The following is a 20167-nucleotide window of genomic DNA, read 5'->3' on the forward strand; positions in this document are numbered from 1 at the left end:
CTTCTCACTTATTACTATAACCATGTTGCTTGTATCTTTCAATTTATATTGTTTTTACTTGTTTCCTAGTATGATTTGATAGCTTATTAGTAACCTTGACTATCACTAAGTGTTGTATCTTTTTATTCTTGATGAATGTATTTTATTCTCCTTATGTACACTGAGAGCATATGCACCAAAGACAAATTCCTTGTGTGTCCAATCACACTTGGCCAATACAAAATTCTATTCTATTCTGTTCTGTTCTGTTCTGTTCTGTTCTGTTCTGTTCTGTTCTACTCTACTCTAAACTACTCTACTCTACTCTACTCTACTCTACTCTACTCTACTCTACTCTACTCTACTCTATTCTATTCTATTCTGTCCATGGACTCCATTCTACCCAAGGCAAGAATTCAAAAGAAAGACTCTTCAATTGATGTCAATCCAACTTCTCTTTGATCCTGAGAGTCCATCATCTCAAAGGTCATTGCTAAAATGCTCTCATTCTTAAAACACTTTTCTCAATGTAACCTTAGCCCTTATCCTGCAATCTGAGATAACAGAGAACTCATAATCGTCTTGTTCCGGGTGGCATCTTTTCAGATTTTTAAAAGAGGGCTATCATTCCCTTATCCTTGTTGTCCTTTTAAAATGCTAGACCTATCTAGTTGCCTCAGCCTCTCCTTGTATTTGCCAGCCCTGGAATTCTTATACTGGATACTAGATGTCAGTTTCATTGCTCCTTCTATGCTAGGAAAAAACTTACCGAGAGCAAAGATTCCCTTAGCTTTTCAGCAAAATTTTCTGGAGGCAAAATTCCTAGAGCAGGTCTGTTGACAAAAGCACTCTGAGTAAAGAAAAAAGAGAAGAAAAGAAAAGAAGAGGAAAGAGGAAAATGAAAGAAGAAAGAAGAAAATAGAACAGAAAAAAGAATGGACGAAAAAAACAGAAGAGAAGAGAAGAAAAAGGGAAGGAGAAAAGAGAAGACAAAAAGGGAAGAACAAAATAGAACAGAGAAAAGAAAAATGAGAGAAGAGAAGAAGAAAAGAGGAAAGAGAAAAATGAGAGAAGAAAATAGGACAGAGAAAAGAATGGAAGGAGAAAACAAAAGAGAAGAGAAGAAAAAGGGAAGGAGAAAAGAGAAGAGGAAAAGGAAAGAACAAAATAGAACAGAGAAAAGAAAAATGAGAGAAGAGAAGAAGAAAAGAGGAAGGAGAAAAATGAAAGATGAAAATAGGTCAGAGAAAAGAATGGAAGAAGAAAACAGAAGAGAAGAGAAGAAAAAGAGAAGGAGAAGGAGAAAAGAGAAGAGGAAAAGGGAAGAACAAAATAGAATAGAGAAAAGAAAAATGAGAGAAGAGAAGAGAAGTTTATCATGAATAGAACACAAACTTCTTATCTAAGGGTCAACCAAAAACACTTCATGGGTTGACCTTGATTGCCTTAAACAAAGAACACCCCCCCCCCAATTTTGATGCTTGCAACCACCCTTCCCCCAAACCTGTAAGCCAACCAAGCTGTTTCTGGTATCAGAATTTAGCTGGAGTGGAAACTATTTGGGAGACTCTGCAGATGGGAAATGCTACTTATGACTGAGACCGCTTTGGTGTCCTCTAGATTTTGAACAGATTTTTTTTTTTTTTTTTTTTTTTTGCCCTCCAGATCAGTGTTCCTTGACCCTGGCAGCTTTGAGGTGTGCGAACTTCAACTCCAAGAATTCCACAGCCAAGGTTGAGAAACACTGCTCTAAAACATTACTTGGGTTTAACTTATGTCTAAAAATCTAAAAGAAATATAACCAGGTTTTGCTGGGCCTTCAAAAAACTATTTCTTTTGTGACCCATCCTTGCCTCATCGAGAAAGATCCATCTTGCCATGGACATCCAGAGAAAAAGCTTCTAATCAGTCCAAAACCTTCTTCCAATACATGTATGAGGAGTTCACGTAACATGCTAACACCATTCATGTAAATAACACAGTTGTCTAGAGGGCATGTGGCTTGGTTCACATTACATGCCAATCCAGCACCTGGGGATCCCCAAATACTGAATTACAAGCTACCAAACCCATGTTAGCTTAGTCTAGCATGCTGCGAGCATCCTCCTTCCATTTCATACAATCTCTTTAACCATTCTTATCACACATATTATCTTTTGATTTCCATATTGGTTCATTCTTCAATGAAACTTTAAAATTTTAAAATATATTCGGAGTTGCTCTTCTACCATTCCATATCTCCCTTCTTCCACAACAACCATTCCTCTCCTTCTCCCCTCTTACCCTTCCCTCCCTTCTTCTATTCTCTTCAACTTCCTTCTTTCCTCCTCTCCTTCCCCTCCTCTCCTTCCCCTTCCTTTCCCTCATTCTTCCCCTCTTCCTAACCCTCTCTCCTACTCTTATTTCCCCTTCCTTTCTTCCTCTCCTTTTCCCTTTCTTTTCCTTCCATTTCTGATGCCTTGTTGGGAGGCTTTGTCCTACACACGCATTAGCTTGGCAGTGAAGAGCACTTGTGATGACACAAAGAATTTAAAACTATGATGGAGATTAGCAACCCCAGAAACCTTGGGGTAGCTCTTCAGATTTGCTCTTCTTTCTCTCCTCTTTGGCTGCCGACCACAAGATGGTTGATACGAGAACCAACCCAGAACCAATCAGGAAATGAGTTCATTTGGTCTCTCCTTGCTCAAGAGCAAGACAAAACCATTCATGCCAACTCCTGTAATTCTCAGCCATTCCCCTGGAAATGGCTTATTTTGGAGACTCACCCCCAAGCAGGTGGGGAGGCTCCTGGTTCCAGCCTCAGAGGCCCTGAGCAGTGGATAAACGGCCCTGGGAAAGGACAGGAAGACACTCTGGGATCTTGGGGAGAAGAAGGGAAGCTTCACAAACAGGCAATTTATGCACCGTTTTGGCAAATTTGGTACCTTCTGCAAAAGGTCACTTACCAGATTCTGGGGCTGCTGCAAAAGTTTGATCAGAGATGGGTGGCTGTAGCCTACAAGGAAACACAGGGGCCTTTATCATCTGCTTTCAAGAAATTTCAGCAACTTTCAGCCAAGAGAGGAATTTGGGAGGCAAGTTAAAAAAAGCATAGCAACTAGAGTGTTGAAGCGGGCAAGAGATGATGGATAGATGAGTCTCTTTTTTGTCATTGTTCTGATTTGCCTCTCCCTCTCTCTCTCTCTCTCTCTCTCTTTTAAAGGCATAGCAATTAGAGTATTTAAGTGGGCAAGATACGATGGATAGATGATTTCTCCTTTTTGTTCTGATTTATTTTTCTCTGTCGTTTTTTCTTTTTTTTTACTTTTAGGTGGGTGGCATGCTTAAAAATTAGATAAACTAGAAAGCAAAAGTCTTTTAATAAAGGGTGACAGGATTAAAAGTTAGAATAAGTGTTAGAAATAAGAGAAGGGGGAATATTAGTGTATACATTTTTATATAATAAAATAAAAGTAACAAGAAGATGGAACAACTGAATAACAATAAATTGCAACATAATATAAATGTGCATTATTAGAAAAATATAAGTTGGCTGAATGTAATAATTATGGTTAGTTTTATTAGTTTTACTTGTAATAGAATGTAAGACACCCAGGTGCCATGCTGTTCATGCATTGATTTGATATATTTGTAAAAAAATAAAAAACTTGGGGAAAAAAGGAAAGATATTTCAGCAACTTTCACATTCAATTGTCCCAAAGATGCTTCCCCCACCCCCCAAAAAAGCTGGGTTTTGTTTTTCCTTGAAGATGTTTGGCTTCTCATCCAACAAGCTTCTTCAGTTCTGACTGAATGGTGGAGGATGGAAGGATTTATATTCTTTGCAGTCATCTGGTCATTAGCACTCTCTCTGAGAATTGTTGAGGCCACTTGGAGGTTTATCTGTGTCCTCAGGGTCACCTGAATAGTGCAAATGGGTGTGGAACCTTCTTGGAACTGCTGAAAGGAATTGCATTGTAAACAAGAGATGGGTAACCCTAACCCTAACCCCCCCCCACCGAGAAAGGGCTGTTCAATTTTAATGTAATAATAATAATAATAATAATAATAATAATAATAATAATAATAATAATAATAATAATAATAATAATAATTTTATTTCTATATCGCCCTTCTCCCGATGGACTCAGGGCGGTGTACAGCCAATTTAAAAACACAAGACACAACAATGATTAAAAATTAAAATAATTAAATAGATTTGGCTGGTTTAAAATCCCAAAAAATTAAAATATCCCAATTTAAAATCATTATGTTGATAGCCCAGCCTGGCGGAACAACAGGGTCTTCAATGCGCAACGAAACACCCGGAGGTCGGAGATCTTACGTATTTCCGGGGGCAGTTCATTCCACAGGGCTGGGGCTCCCACAGAGAAGGCCCTCCCCCTGGGTGTCGCCAGCCGACATATCTTGGCCGAAGGCACCCTGAGGAGACCCTCTCTGTGGGAGCGGACTGGCCGGTGGGAGGCTACTGGTGGCAGAAGACGGTCTCGAAGGTACCCGGGTCCTATGCCATGGAGCGCTTTAAAGGTGGTAACCAGCACCTTGAATCGCACCCGGAAGACCACTGGGAGCCAGTGCAGCTCGCGCAGGAGGGGTGTCACACAGGCACAACGAGTTGCACCCATAACCACCCGCGCGGCCGCATTCTGGACCAGTTGGAGCCTCCGAGTGCTCTTCAAGGGGAGCCCCATGTAGAGAGCATTACAATAGTCCAGCCGGGAGGTGACAAGGGCATGAGTGACCGTGCGCAAGGCGTCCCGGTCCAGAAAGGGCTGCAACTGGCGGATCAGGTGAACCTGATAAAAGGCCCCCCTGGCCACGGCCGTCATATGCTCTTCTAAAGACTGCCGTGCGTCCAGGAGGACACCCAGATTGCGAGCCCTCTCTGTGGGGGGCAAAGATTCACCCCCAATAGTCAGCGATGGCACCTGCTGACTATATCGGGACGCCGGCAGCCACAGCCACTCGGTCTTGGACGGGTTGAGTCTGAGCCTGTTCCTCCCCATCCAGACCCGCACGGCCTCCAGGCAGCGAGACATCACATCGTTGGGGTGGTCTGGGGTGGAGATGTACAGCTGAGTGTCGTCAGCGTACAGATGACACTTCACCCCAAAACCACGGATGATCTCACCCAGCGGCTTCACATAAATGTAGATGTCCTTTGACACCTTTCAAACCAATGATCTTCTCTCTATCTATCTACCATCTTCAAAGACATGACCTTTGTCTTTCAAATGCATATTTCAAATTAAATAGGGCAACCTTTTTACAACGCAGGACTGTACTTCCGATCGGTTCTGAAAAGTCAAAATTGCAGCAGGACTGAAAGTATGATAATATTTTTCTTGAGTGGCAGGTCAACAGTGGCTGAAAAAAAAGGACACCCAGCATCCTTCCAAAACTATCCTATCCTTAGAAGAGATTAAAAACTACAGCTGTTGTGGCCCGTCGGCTGCCAGCACAGCTAGCTGCAGAGTCAGACGAGGAGGAGGTGGCGGTTGAGGGAGAAACTGGGCCAGCTTCGGAGCCTTTGGAAAGCTTTGAAAAGGAAACAGCATCCGAGACAGAGTAAATCGGTGGGGAGGTAGCTGTCTTCAGGGGCTGAGCTGAGTGAGGGGGAGGAACACAAGGGGCCCCATCCCAGATGCACATATGCACAGAGAGGAGAGGAGAGCAAAGGAAATCAATAAGCCAGCTCTGAGGGAAAGGCAGACGTGGACGCTAGCCAGCCCCTTCCTGGCTGGGAAATAAATAGTAGAGGTTTGGGAGTGGCCGGTTGTTGCAGACAACAGTTCACTTTTAGGATACAGCAAGCAATTCAGATTTCTTGGCCAGGTCTGTTGGGACTAATTACGTTTGGTTTTTTGTTTATCCACGTGAAAAGACTGTTCCTACCCTGTTTGAAAAGGGGTTTGTTTGTATGCGCGAGCAAGCAGCTTATCATTATTTGGTAAGGCAGGGTCAGAACAAAAGCTACCTAAAATTGAAGACTTACTGATAAAAATTTGGTAGATTCAAAATCCCCCCATTTACCGTAATTTTTGGAGTATAAGATGCATCTTAGTTTTTGGGGAGGAAAATAAGAAAAAAGCTGATTGGCGGGTGGATCTGCCTCCCGGAATACCCCCAATCAGCTGTTCCCAGAGGTGAATTTTAGCAACAGGTTCCTTGGTTGTGAGCTGTGTGCCTTGCCTTTATTTTCTGCCTATGAAACTTCTGAAACTCTGTTTCAGAAAAAACTTTTTTTCCTGCCTCTGAAAGACTCCGAAACCGAGTTTCAGAAAAAAGGCCGCTGAAGCTCTGTTTGGAGGCTTTTTTTCTGAAGCTCTGTTTGGAGGCTTTTTTTCTGAAGCTCTGTTTGGGGGCTTCTTTTCTGAAGCTTCTTTTCTGAAGCTTTTTCAGCCTCTGAAACCTCCATTTGAGAAGCTGGGTAGGGCAACATTCGGAGTATAAAATCACCCAGATTTTCACCCTCTTTTTTGGGGGAAAAAGGTGCGTCTTATACTCCAAAAAATACAGTAGTTTCATCTGAATTGCCTTTTTTTTTTCAGGAGCTCACATGAAGCTTTTCCCCTGAGAACAAGGCTCTCCAAACCCAGTGACTCTTTCGGTGCCATTGTAATTTTGAACGGTCACTAAATGAATGTCAAGGACTACCTGTAGTACCTTGTTCCTGTCTATAACTCTCAATTTGTCAAACTAATCTTTGGTGTGGCTCTTGATCCCGAAAAGGAGAATTTGGGGCTTATGGCTGCCCGCCGTTGCTCCAGCTGAGTTCCGAAACCTTGCAAAGATTCCAAAAAAATTCTTACCAATCGGGATGGATGAAATCTGAGAGTAGAGATCCAACATCCGGTTTCCATCAACATCCACAAGATAATTTCCTCGGCTTTCTTCGTAGTTGCAGAAAAAGTGGACTGCCTCGGCGTTCTGAGAGAAACAGATGAAACAAGCTGAGATTTCCTGGCGCGACGCCAAAGTTGAGAATCAAGCAAAATAAGCCACGATTTAGGCTGGAAAATAGGAAACTCTGGATGGTTTCCCATTTCTGTAAATCGTTTTACTGTAGACATGCTTGTCTTGGAAAGACAAGGGAATTCTGGTGGTTTGGCATTTGGGGATTAAAAAGGGGGTAAATAGTCTGGGGAAAACTTTAAGAGGACAACTACAGTTGTATGTTTCTGCTTTTCTTTTTTTCAAGTTCTCTCGGGTTTTTTTATTGCTTAGTTTCTATCTTAGTTTTTGTTTGTTTTGTACATTTTATTATAGTGAAAAATTATATAGTAAAGGTAAGGGGATTCTAGGATTGTCTTATTGCTATGCGAGCCCCATTTACAGAATTTTTAAATGGAAATGAATTTGAAAAGATCAGTAATGCAATAGCGTGCCCATTTTACAGAAGAGGCCAGCTGAAGCTAAATGCAATTAGCAGTTCGTGCAAGACCATCCATTGCATTTTTCATTGCACTCACTGAGCCAAGGAATGCATTGGGCATATGTGTTTCTGTTCCCCGTCCTTTTGTCTTGCATTTGTGTGTATTGGGGCGCACCAGGAAACAGGGCAGGCTGCATTCATTCATTTACTGGGCCATGTGACCAAGGAGGAGGGGCACTTGGAATTCCAAATCTATGTCCAAGTGCCCTTCCTATCAGGATGCATTGGGGAATTTTTGCAGGATTATTTATTAATTTGTTTATGTATTTATTTATTTAATTTCACCTACAGATCCCCTTATTTTTTTCCCTGCAGCACCCAGTTATATCCAGATATCCAGAGTATTTCTTTGCCACCATCTGCCGTGGCCCTGCAGATACAAAACAGGCATACGTATGTCGCTTAGCAGCCTGCCATTCATACAATTTTGTGACAGCGGCCAGTATTTGAAGGGTAGAAGACTTGAGATGTTTTTCAAATGGAATCTGGAGAAATTACCTGAATTACATTCAACTCTTTCATTAGTTCCTGAAAGAAGAAGAAAGAATATTATTATACAGATTGACTAATCGAAAAATCAGGGAATGAAACTTTCCTGTACAACCTATTCAACTTTTTTGGTTTCTCTTTTTTATTTTACTTCATTCAACCCTGGGAAGTACAAAGGGCATTTAAATGTCATGATTTAACCAGAGCGCCAGTTTGGACCAATGGTTAAGGCATCAGGCTAGAAAGCAGGAGATGGTGAGTTCAAGTTCTACCTTTAGCCATGAAAGCTGGCCAGTCACTCTCTCTCTCAGCCCAACCCACTTCACAGGGTTGTTTTGGGGAGAATAGGAGGTGGGTTGGATACGTTTGCTGCCTTGAGTTATTTTTAAAAATAATAAAAGGATACAAGATAAATAATAAATAAATCTAAAGTATAAAAAAATAACAGAGCTGTAAAGGATCTTGGAGATCTTCTAGCAGGAGACCCTATACCATTTCAGACAAATGGCTGTCCAGTCTCTTCTTAAAAACTTCCAGTGATGGAGCACCTACAACTTCTAAAGGCAAAATCCATGTTATCCCAAATCCATAAATACTAGAAGTATTTTTTTAAATAGGAAGATGTATTAGGTATCTTCGCCACCTTGAGTTATTTATAAAATAATAAAGGCAGGATGTAAATAAAATCATATAAAACTAAACTAAACTAAACTAAACTAAACTAAACTAAACTAAACTAAACTAAACCTAAACCTAAACCTAAACCTAAACCTAAACCTAAACCTAAACCTAAACCTAAACTATAAAATAAAATAAGGATTATAATGATAAAACAGTCTTCCAGAGTTTGCTTTCATCTCCATGCCATGGGAATTAAAGTCCCATGATTGGAAAATTGGACTCTTTTATTAAACAGAAAAAAATGAAATTATAACCATCAGATTTGATGATTAGAAAAACAATGTAGAGAATAGAAAAACAAGGAAAGCTACGATATAAATTTAGCGTTAAGAGTTTCGTGTAAATTTATACTTGTGTCTGCTGTAAACGAAAGTAGGAGATCGTTTATACTTGTTTTTCCTTCATTTTCTTTCTCCACTTCTGGCTTTGCTTTGCTTCTCTCTTTCTTTTACTTTAATCATTAGTTTGTGTTTGTTTTTATTTCTTTATTTGAAAATCTAATAAAGTTATTTAAAAAGAGGAATTAAAATCCAACCACAAAGTCAAGGAAGGACTTTTAAGGAGTGTTCAATCTCTTGTATTCTACCCCCACCACCGACCCCAAAAAAATTGGAGATAGTGATAGTGGGGTGGTAGGAGTATTAAGGATGGACATCCTCATCTTGACTTACCCTGGATCTTGGCCCAGGGACTTCCGTCTTCATCAGTGGCCCATCATAGTCAAATTCCATGTCAATTTTAGCTGCCACTTGGCTGATACCTCGGAGTCCTGCAAACAAACAAACAAAAAAATGAATTAAAAAAGTGACTCTAGGAAGGACATCCAAGAAGGGACCTCTGTATGTACCTGGAGAGTATAGCATTGCAAGATATATACTTGATGAATGGTGTATAAAAATAACTTGGAATATTAACAGATCCCCTCACACTAGCTGTTCTTAAATGCTTCTGATCTTTAAGACATGATTACATATTGAAACCCAGTTTGTTCTCTTTTCCCCAAATAATTGTATTAAGAATTATACATGAAAATAAAAGCTAATACAGGCTACAAAAATGTAAACAGAAAAATACAAAATAAAAGAGAAAAATAAAAAAGAACTACTTTTTCCCTTCATCCCAAGAAGTATAAACCATTTTAATAGTTTATCACCCTTTCTAAATACACCATATACTCTCTTCTCCCCATAGCTCATCTCTTGACTAAAAAAAAACATCCAGATGTTTTATTAATCATTTTTGTTAGCAAAAGTCTGGTAAGGGCAACCAGAGATCATTATTTTCTTTGTTTAGTCCTGATCAAATAAACCAAGCTTGTATTCCTTCCTTGAGTTTTCAAAAAATATTCTTTAATCCTCTCAAATAAAATCCCAAAGCTAAATTTCTGTTCGTCTGTTTCAAAGTAAGGATCTTTCAAAGCTTTAAGAGATTTATTTAAATCCAGTAAGTTTGTGACTTGTGACTTCTAATAAAGTCCTCCAAAACGTTAAAAAGAGCTCTTTTGTATATTCAATAAACAACCGACAAATCAGTTTCTTGGTTCAGTATCTGTGCAACTTCTCAAATCATCCCTCAGTTCCATTTGTGTTACATTTCGGAGTGATTTCGTAAACATGCATTGACCCTTGTTCTTGCTTTATAACTTCACTGAAACCTGTTCTGTCCATCTTGTCAAGAGAAACTTGGTAAAAAACAAAATATTCAAAAACTTGTATTATAAATTTCTGCTCCACTTACTTCATCCTCTAGCCTCTTCTTCTTCATCCAAGGTCTCCTTATCGTAAAAGTATCAAAACAATGGCCATTTTCTCATGAGAAAATTTCTTCTAATTAAGTCAAAGATGTAGTTTTAAATCTTGCTGGTCCCTTAATCTATTAAATTTCCAAAGTCGATATATAGCCAGGATCTTTTTGTTGCAGTCCAAAAAAAAAAAAAAAAAAAAAAAATCCTGCATTTTTAAAACTTGTAAGGTCAAATTTATACCATCATCCTATGGTATGTATAATACCATTATACTATGGTGGGGGGAACCAGATTTCCAGTTGGCTCCAGAATTGAACAGGGGGCTTCCAGTTAGGACCTTTGTGGCTCTTTGAGTGTTTAAAGTTGCTGATCTCTGACCTATAGGTAGTTTTTTTTTTAATATTACATACACAATTCTTTTTTGGTACATTTTATGGCTATCAAATCGAATGCCCTTAAAGTAAAAGAAGAAGACGACCAAATGCCCCCTTCGCCCCCAGGAAAATAAGGAAGAGGAGAAAATTTGTGGGATTTTTCCAGGAAATTGCATCATCAGCCAAATGTGCTCGGTCATTTGAACAGCTAGAAGAGCAACCATCGGTCAGGAACTTTCTCAGCAAGTAAACAGCTCTTAACATGCAGCCTGGGAACATGAACTTTATTTATAAAACGTTTCCAGGATAACGTCAGATGTGACTGAGGGCAAACAAGATGCAGGAGATTGGCGCCCACTCAGAGTAATGCTTTCCCTAGCACGGGGATACTCACACCAAAATAATCATAATGATTATCTAAAACTGTACAACGAACCGAAACCATCCCAGGGGAACCGAACCAGAGTTGCTTACACAATGCTGCACACATTCCCTGGGTGCAAGGCAGAACAGCTACAGGGAGCTGAAGAAAGATCGTGACCCCAACCCCGAGAGAAGCTACCCAATCATTCAGATGTGCAATGAAGGCTAGTTAGCCAAGGGGAAGAGTAAACTGGGTCTCTCCTTGAAGGATTTTGAAACACGAAGGATCTGGGGTAGGCAAGGCCATGCTTTGAGACGACCGTTTTGGGGAGTCACCTAAAAGTGTTGGAAACAATGCAATGGTTGTTATGTCTTCTGTAGCTTCTGTTTAAATGATCAGAACGGGGCTCAGAAAGGAGGTAGACAGAGGATGTATAGAAGGCATATTTCATAAACTACAATTTTTTAAAACTTTAAGCAGCCCAGAGTAATTGATTGAGATGGGTAGCTATAGAAACGATAGATAGATGATAGATAGATAGATAGATAGATAGATAGATAGATAGATAGATAGATAGATAATAGACGATAGACAGATGGATTAGATAGATAGATAGATAGATAAATAGATAGATAATCATAGACAATAGATAGATTAGATAGACAGACAGACAGATTAGATAGATAGATATAGATGATAGATGGATGGATGGATGGATGGATGGATAGATTAGATAGAGAGAGAGAGAGAGAGAGAGAGAGAGATCATAGATAGATCATAGACAGATGATAGATAAATAAGATTAGAGAGATAGATTAGCTAGATAGATAGATGAATGCATGGATGAAAGACAGACAGATAGACAGACAGACAGACAGACAGACAGACAGCCAATAGACAGACAGACAGACTCCCAATGCGCCAGAAAGCAAGGATGGAAGCTAATGAAGGAGAGAAGCAACCTGGAATTAAGGAGAAACTTCCTAACAGTGAGGACAATTAACCAGTGGAATAGCTTGCCTTCAGAAAGTGTGGATGCTCCATCACTGGAGGCTTTTAAAAAGAGACTGGACAGCAGGGGTGAAATCCTACCGGTTCAGGCGAACCACTAGGGATTATGGGCATCAGTTCGCCGAACCGGTAGTAATTACCCTTTCTTGCCCCCACACATGCTCGGCCGGTCGCCGCTCACCTCTTCCGGCCGCTTGATATTCCACAGAATTCAATGTTAAATGCAGCAGAGAGAATGCTAACTTTTCTCCCTCCATTCAGAATGGAGCTGCTGCAGCCTGTCCTTTTAAGATAGTCCCCGGGAGGGAGGGGGCCAGGAGGGAACCATAAAGGGAGCAGCAACTCCGTTCTGAATGGAGGGAGAAAAGTTAGCCTTCTCTCTGCCACAGAATTCAATGTTAAATGCAGCAGAGAGAATGCTAACTTTTCTTCCTCCATTCACAAGGGAGCTGCTGCAGCCTGTCCCTTTTAAGATAGTCCCCAGGAGGGAAGGGAGGGGGGGGGAGCAGCTGGAATGGAGCAGTTTTTGTGAAAGGCAGGAAAATGGGAAAGGGGATTTTCCTGCCTGTTATTCATTCCTCAATCTCAGCACAGATTGAAGGAAGGATGATAGGCAGGAATATTCCCCTCCCCATTTTCCTGCCATTCGCGACAAGGAGTGGCTGGGGGGGGAGGGGCCAGTGATGAGCCCCTTGATGTGAGTGATGTCGAGTTGGCCACACCCACCCAGTCACGCCCACAGAACCGGTAGGGGAAATTTTTTAATTTCACCCCTGCTGGACAGCCACTTGTCTGAAATGGTCTAGGCCTAGGGCCTCGGGCTTGAGCAGAGGGCTGGACTTGCTCCAAGGTCCCACCCAAGTCTGTTATTCTGTTTTTTTATTTATCTCACCTGGAATCTCCCAAAATGTTATTGGTGCATAATATACTTTATTTTATTCCCGTATTTGAATCATGTTGATGCCAGATGGTTTTATTGCTGATTGTGTCAGCTAACTGTTCTTATGGAAAGTTTTTGTCCAGGGCTCCTTTTGAGTGGTACAAAAATAAATTAAGCTGATTTATTTTCATTTTGTTCTGGGGATCTGAAGGCACTGTAGGTGTTCCATGGACTCCCATATTTATAGCTACTGCTATATGCTTTTTAGGACCACATATGACATTTTCTCTTGATGGCCCACAAATTGCAACATCCAAGGGTGTTTATTTCATGTTGGCCTCAACCCTCTGCCAAGATAGCTATTCATATATTCAGAGAACAGAAGTCTGGCTGAACGGGGCCAGGTGTCCCACTGTGATTTAGAGCCTAAGGCAGTGTTTCTCAAGCTTTAAAATGTGTGAACTTCAACTCCTAGAATTCCCTAGTCAGCATTTGTTGAAGTTCACACATTTCAAAGCTGCTAAGGTTGAGAAACACTAGTCTATAATAACGGAGTAAAGAACTCCGTTATTATAGAGGTCTAAATCAACTTCTGATGTTCTCTTCTTCAGAGCTGAAGAAGCTTCTTGGATGAGAAGCGAAACGTCTTCAAGTGAGAAAAAAAACAAAGTCCAGTTTCCTTTTGAAAAAAGCACCTTTGGGTCATTGAACAAAATAACATAATAATCATCCAATTCTTTCATTCGTGCAAGGTTTTTTCTAATAGTTTTCTTCTTAAAAAACCCCAAGGTCTTTCCCACAGTACAGTTTAGAAAATAAGTGTGCTAGGCTATGAAAACTTTAAAAAGCTTTCTTATGTATATATTATATATATATGTACCAAATTTATATTTGCTGATAAAGAAAATAAAGGGAGACTAGTATAGATCTATTTCAAGCTATTTAACTCCTCTCATCAGCTAGCTATACCCTTGCTCGGATTTGAACTTGGGTTACCTGCATATTAGGCAGCTGTATTAACCTCTGAACCACAAGTTCTCCTCCCTTTAACAGCTTGAGCCAGAGGAGAGATTAATATAATTAATATAATATATAAATTTGGTATAAAATGGTTTGTCGTGAATGCGACTGCTTGAGGCTCCTGGATTGGAGCTGAAAGGCGAAAGGGAAGCAGTATGCTCCCTCCCATATTGGGGTAGATCAGGTGCTTCGACAGAAAAACGCTTAATTATATATATGTATATATAAACAAGTGAAGAAACAATGGATGGAAACTAATCAGGAGAATTAAGGAGAAACTTCCTAACAGTGAGAACTATTAACCAGTGGCCTTCAGACACTGTGGCTGCTCCATCACTGGAGGCTTTTAAGAAAAGACTGGACAGTCACTTGTCTGAAATGGTAGAGGGTATCCTGCTTGAGCAGAGGGGTAGACTAGAAGACCTCCAAGGTCCCTTCCAGCTCTATTTTGACTGAATATGTTTCGGTGTCCTTTTTTTAATGCACATTTTAAAATATCTTGTTTGAATTTATTTTGTCAGAGTGTGCCCAGTGTGACTATTTTGAGACAACCCAGGAGCAAAATACAGTAAACGGGTTTCTCTTTCAAATAGTGGTTACAAGGAATAGGGACGCGGTGGCTCAGTGGCCAAGACGCTGGTTTGTCGATTGAAAGGTCAGCAGTTCAGCCGTTCGAATCCGTAGTGCCAGGTAACGGGTTGAGCTCCCGTTACTTGTCCCAGCTTTTGCCAACCTAGCAGTTCGAAAGCAGGTAAAAACTGCAAGTAGAAAAATAGGGACCACCTTTGGTGGGAAGGTAATAGCATTCCATGCACCTTTGGCGTTGAGTCATGCTGGCCACATGACCACAGAGACGTCTTTGAACAGCGCTGGCTCTTCGGCTTTGAAACGGAGATGAGCACCGCCCCCTAGAGTCGGGAACGACTAGCACATATGTGTGAGGGGAACCTTTACCTTTTTATACAAGGAATATATACATGCAGGTAGTAGGTAAAATTAGGCAATCAATCATCAGCTATAGCACAGAAGCACACACCGAGAGAGAGAAGGCCCCAACAAACCACTCTTATAATACAGTCTCTTAACATTGTGAAGAGTCAAATAACCCTGTTGACTCATTACTACCATTGCATTATCGTTACAGCATTACAGTATTACAGCAGTTGGTCAGCTATTAAATCAACATTACCCTGACATATTTTACTTCTGTAAAAATGTTTTGTTTTTGGAGTTTTATCTTTTAACTAAACATCTAGCTATCTATCATCTATCGATATCGATATATAGCTATAGATATATGGATATACAGGTAATTCTTGACTTACAACAATTCGTTTAGTGACTGCTTAAAGTGACAGCGGCACTGTAAAAGTGACATGATCGATTTTCACACTTATGACTGTTGCAGCATCCCCATAGTCATGTGATCAAAATTCAGGTGCTTAGCAACTGACTCATATTTATGACGGTTGCAATGTCCTGGGGTCATGTGATCCCGTTTTGCAACCTTCTGACGAGCAAAGCCAATAGGGAAAGACGATTCACTTAACAACAGATTCACTTAACTGTGTTAAGTTACTAACTTAACAACTGCAGTGATTCACTTAACAACTGTGGCAAGTAAGGTGCTGTGGCCCGCCAGTGGCCAGCGGATCTGGCAGCAGATTTGGACAGTGAGGAGACTGGGGAGGAACATGGGTCAGTCCCGGAGTCTGGGGAAGGCTCTGATGAGGGTTCTGTGTTGGAGGCAGAGAGGGGGCTAGGGCCGGATGCCAGTTATCAGCTGCCTTTGGAGTCAGACATCAGAGAGGCAGACAAACAGCTGGAGCCTGTTCCCAGTGTGCGCATGCGCAGAGGCCACAGGTGGACGATGAATGGCTCCTCTCAGAGGGAATAAAAGAGGAGCGAAAGGGGAGTGGAGTTTGCAGGAGACAATTAGTTCATTCCTGCATTCTTGCCAAGTATTGTGGCATCTGTAAGATATCGGCCTGGCTACTCTCCAAGCCTGATAAAGGTCGGTAATTGTGAACCATCTTGAAAGACTGTGGGAGAGGAAAGACTTTGCTGGAAAGGAATTCACTGTAAATTAAATAAAAGGGGTTTATCGGGATGAGGACTAGGCTTTGTGCTGCTGGGGAAGCCTTGGTCAGAACATAAGGTCATAAATTGGGGCAAAACACAGTCAATAACCGTGTCACTTAACAGCAGAAATTTTGGTCTCGTAAGTCGAGGACAACCTGTATAGATACTGTATATAGATATATAAACTTTTTTTTCCTGTCCCACTCACCTCCTGCAAATATCTTGGAACTCTGCTGCAGTGCCCATGTTGTGTGCCGATTGAGCAGCATCAGGGCCATTGTATTCAATAGGATTTTTCTTCAATCACAAAATGAATGTATCTTCTCGCCTCTAGCTAATGACCTGGAAAGAGAAAAAGGCAAAATTACCTCCCTGGAAACTTCCGCAATAATTTTAGCATGGAAGACCAGCAAAACATGGACTCTTCTCTTAAAAAAACACACCTCTAGGAAGCCTCTAGATCTCAAGAGTCTGGTTTGCAAAACCAACGAATCAGTAAATGGTGCATTTGTGGCCAAATATGTCTCTGGTTGCAATTTTCTAAGCTTCAGCTGGTTACTGAAACGTTTCTGTCTTGTCTTTGGCCAAAGCTTGAACTACAAATGAACCAAACCAGACCACACCTAGTGTGCTGCATCCAGTCTTGGTCACCACACTATATAAAAGATGTTGAAACTCTAGAAAAAGTGCAGAGAAGAGCAACCAGGATGATTAAGGGACTGGAGGCTAAAACATTATGAAGAACGGTTAACTGGGCATGGCTAGTCTAGTGAAGAGAAGGACCAGGGGAGACATGATAGCAATGTTCCAATATTTGGGGGGCTGCCACAGAGTGGAGGGGGTCAACCTATTTTCCAAAGCACTGGAAGGCCAGACAAGGAATAATGGATGGAAACTGAACAAGGAGAGATTCAATCTTGAAATAAGGAGGAATTTTCTGACAGTGAGAATAATCAACTGATGGAACAGAAGTTGCCTTTGGAATTTGTGGGAGCTTCATCACTAGAGGCTTTCAGAAGACATTGGACTGCCACCTGTCAGAAATGATGTAGGGTCTCCTGATTGGGCGGGGGATTGTACTAGATGACCTACAAGGTCCCTTCCAACTCTTAATCTGTTAAACCAATGGAACAGAAGTTGCCTTCAGAAGTTGTGGGAGCTTCATCACTGGAGGCTTTCAAGAAGAGACTGGACAGCCATCTGTCAGAAATGGTGTAGGGTCTCTTGCTTGCGTGGGGGGTTGAACTAGATGACCTACAAGGTCCCTTCCAACTCTGTTAATCTGTTAAATTGTTGGACTTGCCCACAACTTGTATCATTAAGTAAAAACAATCCTTGGCTCATTGAGAAAGGCATCAGTGGTGGATTGCTACCGAATTGGGCGAATCGGTAGCAGCGGTGGCGGGAGGCTCCGTCCACCTGCCCAGACGCTTCTGCGCATGCACAGAAGTGTTGCGCACATGCGCGAGCGCCCACAAGCGAACCAGTAGTGACGGGTTTTGAAACCCGCCCCTGAAAGACATAGCTTTATTAGAGAGCACAGGTGTTGCAGCATTGCAAAGCCATAACTGAGAATCGCGTGCCAAAATACCCAAGTTCTACTTCTCCCTCCCTTCACTGTCTCTCACTGCCCACCCCAGTATCACCAATCAGTTTCAGGTAAGAAGTTTTCATAACGGTCAATCCAAATGCAGTTTGTTATGCAGCTCCCTTTTTCTTTCTGCTTGGTAACCTTGAGGCATCGTCTCAGGAAATGCAGGAAATTCGTTTCCCCAAGCCTTCCGCTCTTCATTCCTCCCCATCGTTCATGCCAGGCTGTCACTGCAGAGCAGCGAAGCACAAGCAAGCAGCTGACACAAATGGTGGTTCAGCCTGTTCTTGAAAACCTCCAGTGATGGAGCACCCAGAACTCTGGGAGGCAAGTTGTTCCATTGATTAATTGTTCTCACCAGTCAGAAAATGTTTTCCTTCCTTCCTGGTTGGATCTTTCTTTAATAATCTTATTATTCTGCTATCTTCCACCCACTGTTTCTCATCTGGGCCCTCTTATGATTTGGAAGAAAAAGTCAAAAGGAGATTAATGGCCCTGCTGTGCTGAATATTTTCCACTCATTCTGTTCCTGCTCATTCAGCTGGATGAGAGTTAGTTTTGAAAACGTATTTCCATGTTTAACATTAGGTTATGAGGTAAAATACAAAATACAAAAGTAAATAGGAAGACACAGTGGGGGTGGGGGTAGGCAGTGGTGGGATTCAGCCAGTTCGCACCTATTCGGGAGAACCGGTTGTTAACTTTCTAAGCAGTTCGGAGAGCCGGTTGTTGGAAGAAATATTATATTGTTTTTTTTCCACTTTACAGGGCTAATCCTGTAAGGAAGGCAGGAAGGAAACATTCTGGTGTTGTTTCTAGCTTAATCTTTATTGCCTTGTTTACAGAAACTGCCTCTCTGGTTAACCCTTATTACATTGAAACAGCTAAGGCGAAGCGCCCATTGACGTGACGTTGAGTTGGCCATGCCCACATGGCCACATGACTACTGAGCCACGCCTACCCAGCTGGTCAGAGAACTAGTTGTAAAATTATTTGAATCCCACCACTGGGGTAGGGGGAGAGAAAAGTGAGGAGAAAAGAAATGTTGACGTCTGACTCCCTCAGTTGTGGTTAAAAAAAAGAAGCATTAACATCAAACCACAACATTTTGTTTTTCCATAATATAAACTAGCCATTTCTATTAAAAAAAAAAACATATCAATCTCATCCGCAAAACCCCAAATCAAAGTTTCATTTTTTTCCGCACTTCGAGAACAAAGTTCAGAAACGGGCTCCACGTGGAAACAAAGGTACTTATATTTATTTACTTATTTATTTATTAGTTCAATTTATATGCCGCCCTTCTCCATAAACTCAAGGCGGCTTACAATGCATTATAGCAATAGCCTGCATACTTTTTTGTATATACCTGCTTATTAGGGCTTTCGGCCCCCCCAAGCAGTGTTGTTCTATACAAAGTCAGCTTATTGCCCCCACAATCCGGGTCCTCAATTTACCTACCTCGAAAGGATGGAAGGCTGAGTCAACCTTGAGCCTGGCGAGATTCGAACTTGCACTAATTGCAGGCAGCTGGCAACTAAGTGCTAGCACTTAACAGCACTTTAGTCCGCTGCATCACCGAGGGTCTTGATTCTTTCCTTTAACCTAAATTGGTCAATTTAGCCATTTATAGAGTGGCATTAGTACCTCCCTTGATCTTGATTGTATCCCTCTGTAAATGCAATTTAGGATTGCATTGGCTTTTTTTGGCTGCCACTGCACACTGTTGGCTCATATTTAGCTGGTTGTCCACTAAGCATGGACAAATGTGTCATCCCATATTTGAGTGAGATGACATAAGGTCTCTTGCCTTGAGCAGGGAGTTGGACTAAAAGACCTCTAAGGCAGTGGTGAAATCCAAATTTTTTTACTACCGGTTCTGTGGGTGTGGCTTGGTGGGCATGGTGTGGCTTGGTGGGTGTGGCAGGGGAAGGATACTGCAAGATCTACATTCCCACCCTACTCTATGGCCAGCCAGAGGTGGTATTTGCCGGTTCTCCTACCGTGGTTCCCCGAAAAGATGACCCTGTCTTATATTTTTTTGAACCCCGAAATAAGGACTTGGCCTTATTTTCTGGGAGGTCTTATTATTTGGGGAGGGCTTATTTTTGGCAGGAGGCTTATTTTAGCGCATGCACTCAAAAGCCGGATTGGGTTTATTATCAGGGAAGGTCTTATTTTCAGAGAAACAGGGTAACTACTCAAAATTTCCGCTACCGGTTCTCCAGAACCTATCAGAACCTGCTGGATTTCACCCCTGCTCTAAAGTTCCTTCTATCCCTATGATTCTATGTGCTATGCTAAAAACAACTGTCCCCAGGATTCTTGGCAGAAAATGCAACAAAAATAAATACGAAACATAAATAACCTGAACTGGTCAGCCAAGAATCTCCAGGACCAGAAATGCAGAAGGAATTTCAAACCCAGCTTTCCAGGATGGAGCTTCTAGTATTTTTCATGTTGTTTTTATGATTCTACGTTGCTAGAATTTCATGACGGGCGATTCCCACTTTC

The 20167-nt window shown here is 41.4% G+C and overlaps 1 protein-coding gene across 1 annotated transcript in view; it reads right to left on the minus strand.

Annotated features, from left to right (window-relative positions):
- The window catches only part of ABAT (4-aminobutyrate aminotransferase), a 76848-nt gene that overhangs the window by 24089 nt on the left and 32592 nt on the right, over window positions 1-20167 (minus strand). The window contains exons 2-7 of the mRNA XM_060692998.2: window positions 16271-16404; window positions 9259-9356; window positions 7916-7945; window positions 6795-6912; window positions 2928-2977; window positions 749-829 (exon numbers count right to left, since the gene is read on the minus strand). Coding sequence (XP_060548981.1) covers window positions 749-829; window positions 2928-2977; window positions 6795-6912; window positions 7916-7945; window positions 9259-9356; window positions 16271-16340 — 447 coding nt within the window. The 5' untranslated portion in view covers window positions 16341-16404. The remainder of the gene's footprint in view (window positions 1-748; window positions 830-2927; window positions 2978-6794; window positions 6913-7915; window positions 7946-9258; window positions 9357-16270; window positions 16405-20167) is intronic.

Source organism: Pantherophis guttatus, chromosome 14, assembly GCF_059756535.1.
Source record: "Pantherophis guttatus breed Tessera chromosome 14, ASM5975653v1, whole genome shotgun sequence".
Classification (NCBI taxonomy): Eukaryota; Metazoa; Chordata; class Lepidosauria; order Squamata; family Colubridae; genus Pantherophis; species Pantherophis guttatus.